This window comes from Lagopus muta, chromosome 11, assembly GCF_023343835.1.
Source record: "Lagopus muta isolate bLagMut1 chromosome 11, bLagMut1 primary, whole genome shotgun sequence".
Classification (NCBI taxonomy): domain Eukaryota; kingdom Metazoa; phylum Chordata; class Aves; order Galliformes; family Phasianidae; genus Lagopus; species Lagopus muta.
The window spans coordinates 15,299,934-15,314,526 of record NC_064443.1 but is presented as its reverse complement, the minus strand read 5'-3'; the positions used below and the strand labels follow the sequence as shown (position 1 = coordinate 15,314,526).

General features: G+C 43.9%; 1 protein-coding gene across 10 annotated transcripts in view; it reads left to right on the top strand.

Moving 5' to 3' along the window:
- Nucleotides 1-14,593, top strand: part of FRMD4B (FERM domain containing 4B) — a 106,281-nt gene that overhangs the window by 73,011 nt on the left and 18,677 nt on the right. For all 10 annotated transcript variants that reach the window (XM_048957176.1, XM_048957179.1, XM_048957181.1 and 7 more), the window contains 4 exons: nucleotides 7,902-7,985; nucleotides 9,142-9,207; nucleotides 10,142-10,199; nucleotides 11,121-11,207. In XM_048957176.1, coding sequence (XP_048813133.1) covers nucleotides 7,902-7,985; nucleotides 9,142-9,207; nucleotides 10,142-10,199; nucleotides 11,121-11,207 — 295 coding nt within the window. The remainder of the gene's footprint in view (nucleotides 1-7,901; nucleotides 7,986-9,141; nucleotides 9,208-10,141; nucleotides 10,200-11,120; nucleotides 11,208-14,593) is intronic.

Sequence of the window (14,593 nt, the reverse complement as noted above, 5' to 3'; positions counted from 1 at the left end):
TAAATAGCTGACACATTCGGTTTTGATTCTGGCCTGTGGGCTGCAAAGATAACTCCTGCCTGGTGTAACATAACACAGACTAAATAATGAATTCCTGATAGCTGACATGTGTGAGACACTGGGATTTATCGGTATGTGAGTGATAAATGCAGCCTGCAACAGGAAGAGGTTTGTGTGCAAGATAGGCTCCCACGCTGCAGCCACAGGGGAACTGGCTCAGGAGCTCCCACAGTGACAAACTTCATTAAGGAACAGAATAAGTGCTTAGTCTAGGGGCAGAAAACTGGTGTCAACAATCCTAATTAAGAGTGAGCGCTCCCTCTTAAATTTTGGGTAGTGTTTGCTTGGGAGGATAGTTATTCTGCCAAATAAACAGGGGAACGTTGGTGCACAAGAGCATGGAAATAATGGTGTGGACAGTGCTAGGAAGGAGCTGCCTGGATAAAGCTACCAGCTCTGTGACTTGTAGCACCTGCTAGCTGCAATGCTGGCCTGCAAAGCAGCCCAGCTCTAGGAGAGGACACACTGAGGGCTGCTGGTTCCAGCTTGCCCAGCCTATTTTCAGAAACCTCACCATGTTCAAATGGCCAGAGCTCCATGTGGTCTGAGCTTGGTTCAAAGCAAAGCGCAGATCTGCAGCACATCCCCTACTTGCCTGTTTGCATCCTGGAGAGGTCTGAGAGGTCTCATAGTGGATCCAAATGGTGCTTAGCCCAGGGAGGAGCCCAGGTGTTGGTGTCAGCAGTGACTGAGGGCTGAGCACAGTCCTTATGCCTCTGTCAGCCCCAGTGTGTCCTTCCCAGCAGGGTATGGGCTGTACTGGTGGGTGAATACACAACCAGCAGGATTCACTCTCAAGGTGATCTGGTGCCTGTCATAGACACCCATTCAATTTAGTTGGGATTTTCTTAATTGCATATTTTAAATGCCTCTGCAATGGTATTTACAGAGGCTTTCTCCAGCACAGCCCACTGTTCCCAGTTGATCATGTCCATGCAGCTGAGAAATCAGTGCTGAGCATTCTGCTCTTGTGCGTGCACTCACTTTGCTCCGTGGCTTCTTGTTTGCTGAGTGAGTCACTGTGTATTTTGCCTTTTGGCTGTGACTCCACTCTCTGTGCATTTCTCCTTTAAATACCTCACTGGGAGCTTGCTTGTGAACCATTAACTCTATTTTGGTTATTTCAGCAGCAGGTTTCTTCTATTGGTACTGCTTGTAGATTCGTAAAGTTCAGGGCAAACCAAAGCTTATGCCATTTCTGCAATGATGTCAATTTAGTTTTATTTTTAATAGGATACTTGGAGGAAAAAAAAAAAAGAAGAAGAAATGAAGGGCTTCTGAGGAATTAGTACAGTGTGCTTATGCAGCAAATGAATTGGCATGAATTAGGTGCAGAAATGCTGAGTAAAAAACGAGATATAGGAAAAAAGAGCATACTTCAAGTAATTCAACAATCTGGTCTCTTGGGGTTTGCTGCTTGCACATGGCAAAGTAGCTCTAATGGTTACAGAAATGGTAAATAAAGTATCTTTATGTACATGATGTTGGTACACTTTCTGGAGGGGCAGCAAAGAGATTGTTGTGTTTTCATTCATATGCGAGTCTCCCTTGACAGCCCTTTTTTTATTCCCCCTTTTCATGTAAGGCAGTTCTAGCCCTAGTCCAGGCTCTGTGCTGACTCTGGACAAAAAGACAGAGAGAAAATCCTCATTTGTTTTTTCCTCCCTTGTGATGGCTGGGATGTACTCAGTGGTGCGTGTTCTGTGCCTAGAGGAAATGAGACGACAGCTTTTCAGCTACAGCCTCTTGCTTTTGCAGACTTGTCAGGCCTTCATTGTTACATGGATATTTTATTTTTCTTGTGGTTGCCTGTATCTCTATATCAGCAGGCAGAGCTGTGATAACAGGCTGTAAACTTTGCTGCTGCACTCAGACATGTTAAAAAGCCACAATTAATGTGGCTAATCTGACTGCTGTGCGAACAGGAAGAGAGAGCGTGAGCATTAGGAATAACAGCCAGTCGTTGTGAGGCAGAGCTGGGGATCCTTCAAGTGTTGTAGCAGCAGTGAATGGTCATATTTTGCTTTGCAGTGAATCCCAGCTAAAGCAGAGCCATCCTGCTTTGTCAGATTTGACAGAGAAATCCTACAGACATGCACTGCTGATGCAGCTGAGCAGCTTTCTATGTGTGGATATGGGACTGACCAGTGGCAATGTGCCCCAGAGGGCTCAAACACCAAAGGGTTTTATCTTCAAAACCAAGGAAATGGCCCCTGCAAAAGGGGAATCTAAATGGTGCCAATGAAAATCTGGGAGCATCTCACTCTCTTGCCTGATCTCTTATGTCCTCAGAGAATCACAGAATCACAGAATTGTAGGGGTTGGAAGGGACCTCCAGAGATCATTGGGTCCAACCTCCCAAGAGAGAGACAGATGTACGTGTGTATAGCTGATGCAAAAGATTGTTTTTCTACAACGTTCCTGTTCCATCTTTCAGAGGCCAGTGGCTAGGTCACCAAACCCCCAGCAATGAACAGGTGCCGCTTTTTCAGAGGGTCAAGCAGGGCTCAGGAAGCTGAGAAACTAGCCTGAAGGCTGGAACTGGAAGTCAGACACTAAAGGTGAAGCTGGTGTTGCAGCATAGCATGGAAATCCCTGGGCCAGCAGCGTGGCTGCAGCAGAGATGTGCAGCAAGCCTCAAGCATTTGCCTGGTGTTGAAAAAGCCGTCTGCACTCTTTATCGTGTTGCTTTTCGTGTATGAGGCTTGGAAGGCTCTTATAAATGCTTCTTCAAATACCTTTCTGAGCAGGCAGTTCTTATCTGGTATTCAAGTGGCAAACTGCAGCCCTGCATGGTAGAGCTCCCTGCTGGCCAGGGGACACTGGGCTCTGGCTGCCCCTGCAGATGGGAGCCCTATGTGCACAGGCATTCTGGGTCCCAGTTGTCCTTCAGTGGAAAAATAACTTTCTTGAGTGTGCCAGCAGACCATAAACTGAAAGGCTGGGAAATGATGGGAAACGTCTGGCATTTGTCACAAAGGAGCATTTGTCAGGGAGTGCTTTTCAAAATCCTGCTGCCAAGATCCTGCTGCTGTGACATACTCAAAAGCTGCTAAATCAATCGTCTCTCCCCTTACCTTCTCTGCTGTGTCTTCCCCCTTTTTTTCTCTTGCACTTTTAACCCTGCTCATTTTTTTTTTTCCCCTCTTGCTTTGCTGCTTCCTTCTCACACCTGTTCCTTGTAGTATCTTGGGAGGCTGACCCACCTCCACTGGAGCATGCAAGGCATCCCACTCTTCCTTTCTGTTTGCTTTAAAACATAACAAAAACCTACAAAAAATGCACCTGCTGCTAAAGGAGTCCCACTGCCTTGTGGTGACGGTAGCCCATGTTGCTGCCTCTCATCTCAGGTCATATGGAGGGGAACAAGTTGGAGACCTTGGTGATGCCAGGTAGGTGTTGGATTGGACACTGGCTGCTGTAGAACCAGTAGCATGGGCTGTTCATGTACGTGTAGAGCATTTATTTATATCACCGTTTACATATAGTCATATAATCATTTATATATATATTGTGATACAGAGTTATATCACTAGCTCTAAGCAACTTGAGCAGAGTAAGAAGGAAACTCTTTATCTTGCATGTGATTCTGAAAACTAGCTGCTGATTTTTGATGTGCTTTTCAGGTTAATTTGTGAAGATGGTCAGTGTTTTCTATGAACAAGGCCATTCTAAATTCCACCAACAGTATAGCCAAAATCCACTATTAGAATAAGCAAATGTGAAATAAGAACCCAGGAATAACTTGCTAATGATCATGCTGAAGAATAAGAACAAGTGTTTACGCAAGGATAAGAGGCTTCAAGAACAGAGGAAAATCACCATACAATGAACTTTCCCCAGTAATAAATGGGGTTTCAAGGGCTACCTTGAAAAGTGTTGTCAACACAGTTCAGCAGAGACACACACCTGCTGTCACTTTAGTCAGTGAAAAAGTTGTCTGAAGTCCTGTCCTTATCGAGGTATAAATGTTCACAAAGTAGATGTGGGTTGATTAACTTTATGCTGTAGTCCAACAATATTGCTTTTGCTGCTGTGGGTGTGGCTATTGCTCTTTACATTTTATGCTAATCTCATTAACCACATCTTGTTACATCTACGTCTATTATCTTGAATTACTGCATTAGCAACAGGCATAAACTGTTTGTGACAGTGGGAATGAGGGAAAGTGTGTGCAGCCATTAACAAATGGTCTTAATTAGCATAGATCTGTAAATCTTTGCTTGGCAGGGAGTGTTGTATCACATGATTACAAGCTGTGAAGATGCACTTTCAGGGAGCATAAATGTCTTTTTCAGTGTTCAGTTATGTGCTTTCAGCAGAGGATGCCCCAGTGGCATGATGTGGTCCCTTAGGTTTCTGGTGAGCTTTTAGAAGGATGTCTAAAATGTCTTGGGAAGTCTAATAGACTATAGGAAGCACATGGCATTGGTACTGGTTTACTGCTAGAGATCAGTTGGACACAGGAACTTCTATTCATATTATGGCACGTGGCTAAATGCTGTGACTGGTTATTCTGGAGGCAAGCTGCCCTTCAGTCTGTATAGAGCTGACATTGATGAGTGGAAAATTAAACAGAATACCAAGATTGAGAGGCAAGGATCAGTGTGAGGAGGTTCTGATGTAGATGTTTATGATCAGTCCAAGTTCTGCTCAATAGCTGCTGGGGAGAAATCTCCCCTGTACATCGTGGGAAGGAAAGGGTCCGTTCTTTAATTCTTCTCCATAGTGGAAAAAATACTTCAGATAAGTGTTCTCCTAGATTCCTCTCCTGGGAAACAAACAAACCTTTTGCCAAAAATGTTCAGTCCTGTTGACTTTGGGCTCTTTATGCATTGGATTCATGCCACGACCCACCAGCCAAGAACCCCTTGGTCAGATGGAGCACAAGTAGGCTTTGTGGTCCCAACAGCCAGGCCTGCTGCTCTGAGGAGAACCACTACCTTTGCCCATGTCCACAGCAGGAGCACCATCTGTTTGGTTGGACAGTGGGTTGGGTAGGACATCTGGGGCTTGGAGTGTCTGTTCTGCAATGTCTGGGTCATCTGGTGGTTGTGCTGAAACTAAACAGGAACAGGTAATAATTCAACCTGTCGCTCCTATCTGCACTTGTCACCTCTGAGGAGCGGCTGGGTCCAAGAGGGCTTGGGAAAGTGATCCTAAGGGTCAAGGGGAGACGTGCTTGGTCTCCTCTCTGCAGATGGAGTGATAATGAACTCTCTTGAAGGAAGGAAGATGTCTGAGGCTTTTATTATCTGTGAAGCTGTGAATCATCCTAGATGCTAATCCTTTTGCGTGCAGTCAGCAGATCTGTGCTGCAGTGCCAGGGTGCTTCAGAGGCATTCAGCACACAAAGATCCTGTGCCCTTTTCTCCAGATCTTTCACTTTTTTTCTAGGACTGTTTCATGTTTAATCTTACAGTTATGCTTCTCATAGACTATTGGGCCTCATAAATCCATTTTGATAGGGAACAGAGCACAGGTCTACAAGATCAACCAGACAGGAGACTGCATCCCTTTAGCAAGAAAAGTCCTAAGCACCAACTTTGCCTCTTAAAAGAAGTGTATTCTCTGCTATTTCAAGAAACTGGATTTCATTCATAGATTGGCAGAAGAACAGAGGAGTTCCAGCCTTTCTAAAAGTTGTCACAACTTCCTGGACTCTGCTTGCTACTGAGCTGCCCCAGGGTCCATGGTTCTGGCTCGATGCTGCAGGGGTGAACCCCACCTTGCATCACATAAGTGATGGCAGCACCTTAGTCACAGTGTGTTCCAACATGTGGGACACGATGTGGCATTTCTGTACACAGCTGCCAGATCTAGTGACATTTCTGCAGTATATGATGAGGGTGCTGCTGACCTCCAGCATCGTTTTCATCAGTATTTCAGTACTTCAGCCCTTGTTTTGGCTGGCAATGAAATTTCTGAACAGAGAACTTAAAGATCTACTATTAAACCTCTGCTTATGAATAGCAGGGGGTTGAGAATCTATATTTAGAGGAACAGTCCTTTTGTTTGGTAAAAATGAGCTATTTTGTTATTGCTTCCTTGTGAAACCTTCTCCTCCTTCACTATTTCCCTGCCAGCCCTGACTCTTAATGCAGCCATTGCAATTATAAGTCAAGCTTTAGAAAAGCAGGAAATCTTTATTTTAATAATTAATTACCCTGAGTCTGTGAGTGAAGTTGGAAGGGGGCTCAGGAGGTCATGTAGCCCAGCCTCCTGCTCTGAGAAGGGTCAGCTATGAGATCAGAATAGGTTGCTCAGGACTTTGTGGGACTTTTTTTGCTCATTTTGGGGTAGTTTTTTGTTTTGGCTCTGGTTCCTGAGGAACCAGGAGGATTCACATGTCCCTACAAAGCCCTGGTAATCTACAAGCTGGGACACCATATAGCATCTTGATCCCATCAGTAGACTTTTAAGGGGTGAACAAAACTACTCTGCTTGTGTGAGCATTGGCTGTATAAGTGCTGAGAGAAGAGATCCTGATTTTCTGCCCAGATGTCCCTGTTCATGGCAGTTGGGTGCTTGCCAGTTTGAAGGAAAAAAAGAAAGAAAGTGCATATTCCTGGCTTTGCTGGCTGAAAAGCTCAGTAACAACAGCTCCTGCATGCTAATTGACCTCTTTTTGGCAACTTCATCAAAGACACTGCAGAATAAGGAGGCCGCTGATTGAACTGTTTCTTCATCCCCAGAGGTGGTCCCTCTTAGGGTTGAGGCACACTGTCAGGGCTGGGGGAGGAGCTTGGAGGGCGATTAGCCAAAAAGCTTTCACTTGCTTCGCCTTCCTTGTGATATCCACCACGAGACTGGAGATGTGAGTGGTTTGCTGCACCTCCATCGCCTCCTGCATCCCACAGAGCAGCTCCCATGCTGCAGCTGCCCTACAGGTGCTTGCAAGGAGGGGAGAGCGGGTGATGCAGCTCAGAGAAAATCTGTAATGCTTAAATCTGATGGAAACATCTCACGAGTGGGGAACCACCTTCAAGGAAAACCTGGCTGCTGAAGCTGAGGCAGATGCTGATGAACTTGACTGCATTCTTTTCTCAGAGCAGTCGTGTTCGTGCTTGTTCATGCTGCTGCAAAGGCATGCAGAAATCCTGCAGAAATGAGGCGTGCAACTTTCAGCTGATTAATTAGCGGAGCATGAAAAGAGAAAATAATAACCATTTTGCTGGTGCCTACTAATAGGTTTTAAAATAATTTGCTAGTTCTTGTTGTTGTTGTTGCTTTTGTGACAAATGGCATTCGCATACTTCAAAAACTTCATTTTGTTCCAGGCTGGGCCAGAAGTCCAAAATATTTGAACTTTCTGCTCAATATGAAGCCCAGAAAAACTCCTTTCGGTAGAAATATTTCATAGTGTATGAACTGAAATCCTTTGTTGTGAATCAGATCAGTGTTAAACTCTCAGATCTGACAAATACCATGCTGGAATTTGTTGTCTCTTGGGGAGGACTTCAGCTAAAGATAGAGCAAAAATAGCACTGCAAGCATTGCCTTTGGGTGAAAGCTTTCCTCCTGCAGCTGTTGAGTGCTCATTCCCTACTCAGCAAACAAAGCAAGTGTGTGCAAAATAAATATTGATACCACACTCTTGCCACAGTGGCCTGGCTGACTCCATAATCACGTGTCTGTATAATGAGTTACAACAGGAGCTTGCATGACACCACATACATCACTGTCATGTGAGAGGGCAGATAGAGTTACGTTGCTATGATGGCCTGATATGGGGCAATGCACCATTCTTGGGGTGCACATGCAGCCTTTTCCTGTTACTGAAACTGATGATTTGTATCTGTGATTCACCAGCAGTGACTCTGTGCCTTTTTTGCTTTTAGTGATGAAAACACACGGAAAGACTTGAAGACGCTGCCTGTCTTTCCCACCAAGACACTGCAGGAACATCCGTCGCTTGCTTACTGGTGAGCTGTTTAATTCAATTTAAATGTAAATCTTCACTGTGGATGGCAATGACAGGACTGCTCTTAGACAGCCTTGCAAACTGTTTTTACAATTCTCAGCCTGTGTTATAAAGGACTTCAAGTTAATCACTTGTGTTCAAGCATTTCCAGTTTTAGAAGGTTATGAATTGCACAAGAGCCGATGCAAATCCCTCACTGGAAGTTCAATCACGTTAATGAATCGGAGTAAGCGGGGTACCACACATTAGAAAGAGCTAATCTGAACCCCAGCCAAGTCTGTGTTTGGAAAGGACACCTTTTCAACCAACAAGCAGCAGAGCCTCTGTGATGTACTGACCTTGGCTGGTGCCAAGTGCCCACCCAGCCACTCTCATGCTCCTCAACAGACCAAGGGAGAAGACGAAGTAGAATAACTGGAAACAGAAAGGCAAGATCAGTTCTGTGTGGCACGAATGTGCCATGAAGGAAACAGCACTTGGAATGAATCAACAATATTGTTTCCTTGTGATTCGTGCCCTTTATTTGGGTTTGACTTGCTCATTTATTTCATTTTTCAGGCTCGATGTATACTTGAAGCATTTTCACGCGTGCTGGTCCTCTGTTGTGATTTATTTTTCAGAATGAATACTGTTGGGTTTTTCTTTGTGTTTAGGTGTCTGACACTTAAGTGCATATTTCATGTTCTGCTTAAAACAAGATGTTTAAGTATATAGCAGAGAAAAAAAGTGGAAATGCCATTGCTGACAAATCTATAGGTCTTCATCTATGAAATGCCAGGTGAAAAAATGCACTAGAGTGAAAAACCTCTGCCTTACATATGGAACACTAACCGGCCCCTGAAGCTTTGGTTCTTTAGAACATGAAATGAGTTCGTACAATTAGTACCATTCTTCTGCAGCAGCATCTGCAGCAGATCTGAAATGGTTTGTTAATTAGCCCAGAACGCAGCATGCGATGGTGGGGATTAAGATGCAGCTCCGTGCTGCTTAGTGAAGAGTGGGAAAGAAATGGGTAAGAAATAGAATGTAAGCTAGAGTGAGAAATGCACAGAGGGGCACTTCTCTGCATGCTGAGCGGGCAGCTAAATGTCAGCACGTGCTGTCATATGTGGAAAAGTCGGTGAGCCTCTAAGTTGGTTTTTGTGCCTGTTTTGCAGTGAGGATAGAGTCATTGAACATTATACACAAATAAAAGGTCTGACCAGAGGACAAGCCATTGTTCAGTGAGTATGGCACTTAAAAGCATCATCTTTACAAGTCAATGCTTATTGTTTCTCTTCTCCTGAGATGACTCTTTTGGTCCTTGTTGCTTGCAAACTTCATTTTTTGTATCTTATTGGAATTATCTTTTATGGAGTGATATTTTCCAGGTGAGGAAACCCGTGACAAGTTTCTTCTATCAAATACCTCCCATGTAGAAGAAACAACTTGGACTCCATTCATAGCTCTTTCTCTGTACCCTGCTTGCTGTCACTTAACTTTCACACCAAACTCTAAGGGAAAACCATATCTTATGTTCTGTAAGGAAGACAAGGACATCTTTGTTCAAATACTCAGAATGTAGTTCTCAAAAAACAAGATCTTGCAGGATCACCAAGAAGGTTGAGAAGACTTCCATAGCCACGTGCTGCAGACAACTTGCAGGCTTTGTCACATAGCTCAGTGCCTGCAGCTCTGTCTCAGTAGTTCAGGGGCTTCTTTCAACAGGAACAGAGAAAAAAATTATCTGTTCAGTGATTGTCTGCATTGCATTGTGAAACAATTGTACAACTGCCTAAACAATTTCATTTGGAGTCTATCCATTTTTACCAAAGCACCATCATGAAGTAATTAGAGGCAGATATTTCCCGAAGGCTTATAAGTTCAGTGCAGAACTGGAAGCTTTGCTTTCTGTTCTCTGAATTTCTGATAAGAGATTGAATGCTTTGTTGTATGAGAAATCTCCCATTCATTTTATGTGGGCCAGAATACCACATCTTGCTTGAGCCTGGGTGATAGGTTTTTTTCTTTATAGACATAGGCATTAAATCATTACAGCTTTCGCAATATGCAAATGATAAATGACATGTCCTGAATGTATGTGTGAAAAAAAAATATGTTAATAGATATCATTTCCTCTAGAAAAATTAATCTGATAAGCTATAAATCTGTCTACAGGTACATGAGAGTGGTAGAAGCTTTGCCAACATATGGTGTCCATTACTATGGAGTAAAGGTTAGTAAATGTCCATAGATAATGTGATTGCTTAGCTTATTACATGTGATTACATTCCTAAAGGAGCAATTTGATGATTCAGTACCCTCCTATCAGGAATTAAACCCCATGTTTTCCAACCTTTTTACTTTATGCCTCTTCAGTGTTATTTTTAGAGTGGTTTCAGAGAGCAGCAAAACATTGTGCTGAAGAAGACAGAGAGGAACCTCCATTCAAAACCTTCTGTGGTTCTATCAGGAGCTAAATTTGTATCAGCTTAACTAAACTGGATATCACTTCTAGATTTGAAGTAATTAATGTTTGCTGCAGAGACTTTTCTAATTAAAAAAAAAAAAGTAGAAAAGACAGCTTCTAGGTGATCAGTGGGTGCATATGTAAAGTGGAGTAAAGCTGTATATAGAATGGTATTTTTGGAGAGTGATGAAAATGCAACATTTATTCCCATTTGTAGATGTAGATTTGTAGAGGCTGGACAAACATGTTTTCTTGCAGAGGAGCTCAGCAGGGGTGACGTCTCCCTACTTTCAGTTGTGGCCATGACAGTGGTACCTGAGAAGCTGATGGTTTGCACTGTTCTTCATGCTTGAGCTTCATGGATGCAGTCACTGGCCACAGTTTTTTTTCTGTCCCATATCCCTATCACTGCCACCTCTTGCAAGGAGTGACACTCATTTGTTGCAGCAGTGCTCTTGCTTTTTTGTCCACTTTGCACAACCACCGCATAGTTTCTTACCTCTGCCTGAGAAGGCAATGGAAAAAAGTTTGAACATTCACTTTAGCAATCCACTTCACATCAATTTGTTTGCAAAAATCGTCCTTCTTCCTTACCTACCTGTACTTGTCTCAGAATGAAACAAGCTGGCATCTTGGAATTGCTTACTTCTTAAGTAGCTCTTGGTTCATGCAGGCTTCTTTTTTCAGGATAAACAAGGAATCCCTTGGTGGCTTGGAATAAGTTATAAAGGAATAGGCCAGTACGACTTACAAGACAAAGTTAAGCCCAGAAAAGTAAGTTTTCTGCATCTGATTTTTCTATTTGGGGTGGGGGTGGGGAGGTGTTGCATGCTGGAATATTGTATAAGCTGTTGTTTATTAATCTGATGAGCAAAATACAAAGGTCTGGAGGCAGAAGAATTCTGTTAAATTCAGTAAAATTCTGCCCTCTCACATAATACTGGAAGTTGTGTGCCACGGTGAGCAGCTGCCTTTGGGTGCTTTGTCTTCTTGAATTCGGTGGTCTCAGAGCAGTCTCCATGGAACCTTGGCAGCCTCCAAGGATATCTGCAGAAGCATGAAGCAACTGGGCTTCTGCACATCCCAGTGTAAAGGCCTTCTGCACAGACAGCGTTTCCTTTGGCTTTCAGAGGTGTGCTTTGTGTGTGAAATGATGAACAGATGTCTGTGAAATACAAGATGAACTGGATGGAGCTGCAGGCTTGCGTGGGCAACTGTATGCTTCTGTGACACAATGAATTATAAGGGGGAACTGAGAGTAAATGCCAAATCATGGAGGTCGCTCTCCTTTTCCACTTCCCTTCTCCCCAGCATGTCTTCTGCAGGAGAACTCTGCCAACAACTTCAGTTGTTGCTTAAGTGGGGCAGAGGGTCCCATATTCCACTGCTGGCTCCCCTCAGCCACCCATCAGTCAGCCCTGACAGGCTCTGCTGGCGGCCCTGGAAATCCATCCTGCAGCCCAAGCACACGCTGTGTTGGGAACTCGCCCAGTCCTGTAGATGCATAATTCTCACTGACATGGGACTGAGTCCTGCAATCTTTGAGGAGTTGGTTAACACCATTGGCAGTGGGTAGGAGCCAAGGGTGCATGACAGCCCGTGCTGTCGGGCTGGATGTGAATGGTTTCTTTCTGGTCATGTCTTTGTTGGAATGCTGAAGCCATGAGGAGGTGCAGACATGGGGTTTTGCTGTTCTCTTTTCCCTGGAATTGTCTGGGCAGGAGTTCACATGAAGCGTGTGCTTCCTGCCAGGGAATTTCACATTTGCAAAATGATATTGTTTAGTGCATTTGTGCCAAAAAAACACTGCTTAACAGAACTTCCTCGTGAAGAGCAATTCCCTTTCAAGTTCCCAATTTGATCTTCTTTTTCCAAGACAGGCTACGACTTGGTCTCTTTTGTGCTATATTTATACATCTGTGTGTCCAAGATTGAACTCTCAAGTCTGTGCTTTGTGCAGTAGAACACTTGCATTAGCCCCGGGTGTCTTTTACCACGCATGTTAAAAGATGACACTGACACAAGAGGAGCCCTAGAAAATCAAGTCAACGTTAATGTAGCATTGATCATCAGAGGAGAGCAACAAGCAGCTCCTCTTGCTCTTTCAGTGCTTTCCTATATTTAGACATCTATGAGATTTTCCTATCAGACCAAATACAGGCCGTTCTCCAGCCAAGATGTCCAGCTGTGACCATCAGCTCTCTCCAAGAAAATACGGCCTTGTTGGCTAGAAGCATTGCTTTGCCAAGCACTTCATACGCTTGAGGATTTCGGTTTACAACATCAACCAGACAGATGAAGGAAATGTTTTGAGGCCAACAGGGCCCAGATACCAAGTCACACCCTGCTACAGTTTCTTATGGGTTGTTGCCTTTGAACATAGCAGGAGTTATATTTAGGGGAAAAAATTTAAAAGTAAATAAGCCAAAAATATCCCCAACCAAACAGCATTCAGAAGTCACCTTTTCTGTGGAGGTGTTGCAATGGAAATTGTAACAGTTCTATGCTGTACTGTAATTATCATTATAATTATACAAGGGAGAATGGAGATCAAAAGGGAAGGTGGGGAAGAGAGGCTTAAATGCAGAAGGAAGGTTTAATGCCAGTAAGCTCATGGAAAAAGCGTGGATGGATACAGCTGTAGTATCGCAATGGGCTCATGGATTTGTGTCTGGTGCTCACAGGAGAGGATAAGAATGGCAGAACCTCTGTGCTGAGTCCTGCCTACATTTAACACCGGAACAGGTTGGATGTGGCTCTGGGCAGCCTGGTCCGCTGTTGGTGATCCCGCACACAGCAGGGGGTTGAAACTAGACCTTTGAGATCCTTTTCAACCCAGGCCATTCTATGATTCTAAAATTAGCATGTGACTAAAAATGCAGCTTATGTATATGAAGGATATTTGAAATAGACAGTGCACTTCTAGTGTGAACTATGGAAATAATTGGAATTAGATCACTGTTCAGGGACTGAGAGCACACTGGGTGTAGAGGTGCCCATCCAGTCCAGATTTGGTTTTGGAGTTAAGATGCTGAAACACTGCTGTTTGTTCCAACACAGCCTCACTGTCTGTGCTATGGCAGGCAGAAGTTTGCCTTCAACCAGTGTTGTTATTTGTTGATATTCAAAAATAAATATCAAAATAAATGTTCAGAGAGAGAATAGTCTGTATAGCTTGTCAAAATCTCCAGGGAGCAGGCACTACCATTCTTTCCAAAGCAGCAAGAGGGAAGTAGGCATGTAAATTATGTCTGCCTGTCTAAGCAGAAGTGCTAGTTCTGCTGGATTTAGCAGAATTTTCTTGCTCTCCTATCTGAGAAGGAGCCAAACTCACAACTGCCATGCGCTGGTGTTATCCTGCTGTTTATACTGTGGATCAGAAGTGCCGTTGTGTTTATCCCCAGCCATCTGGGAGAGAGCATCCTGATTGTGCTCCACTTCTTCAGCTAGTGATGTTTAAATATACATAGGTCTGATTAATTCAATAACAGGGGAAGGTTGAGTCCAATCCTAATGGATCCAAACTCGGCTGGCCTTCCCCATTTTTAAAGATGCAGGCGATCTTTGGATGTGCAAACCCTTCTGAGATCTGTTGAAATGGGAAAGCTGCTGAGATTCAGGCAGGAGATGTAGAGCTGGTGCCTGTGCTTCTCTTAAATTCCCACCTGGCTTTGCTGTGCTCCTTGTGTCATTTGTGTAACAGCAAAAGCTGCTCTCAGATGTGGCTGCATTTGTTTAATGCATTGATAGTGGGCATATGTTCTGAGATAAATCCGCATTCAGAAATACATATATACATGCATGTGTACGTGTGTGTGTGTATATAAGTAATCAACTGCTTCTATTAATGTAGCATCAATTAATTCCTAACCATCCTCCTCAAAGGGTGAAATCTTTTGGCTTTATCCAAGTAGGCCTTTAGGCAAAGAAGCCTAAATATGAGCCTTGGAGCACTGTGGTTATCCCAAGATTTTGTTGTTGGATCAACACGGCTGCTTGAATAGTGTCAAATGCACTCCACAGGAAACAACTTGCAAGGCAATTGGGTGAAGCAATCTCCAGATACGTATCTCCTGGCCTTTGCCAGAGCTTGTACACGTCACATCAGTCACCCTGAGCACCACAGCCCATCTGCCTGGGTGCTGCTGGAAGGGATGGTC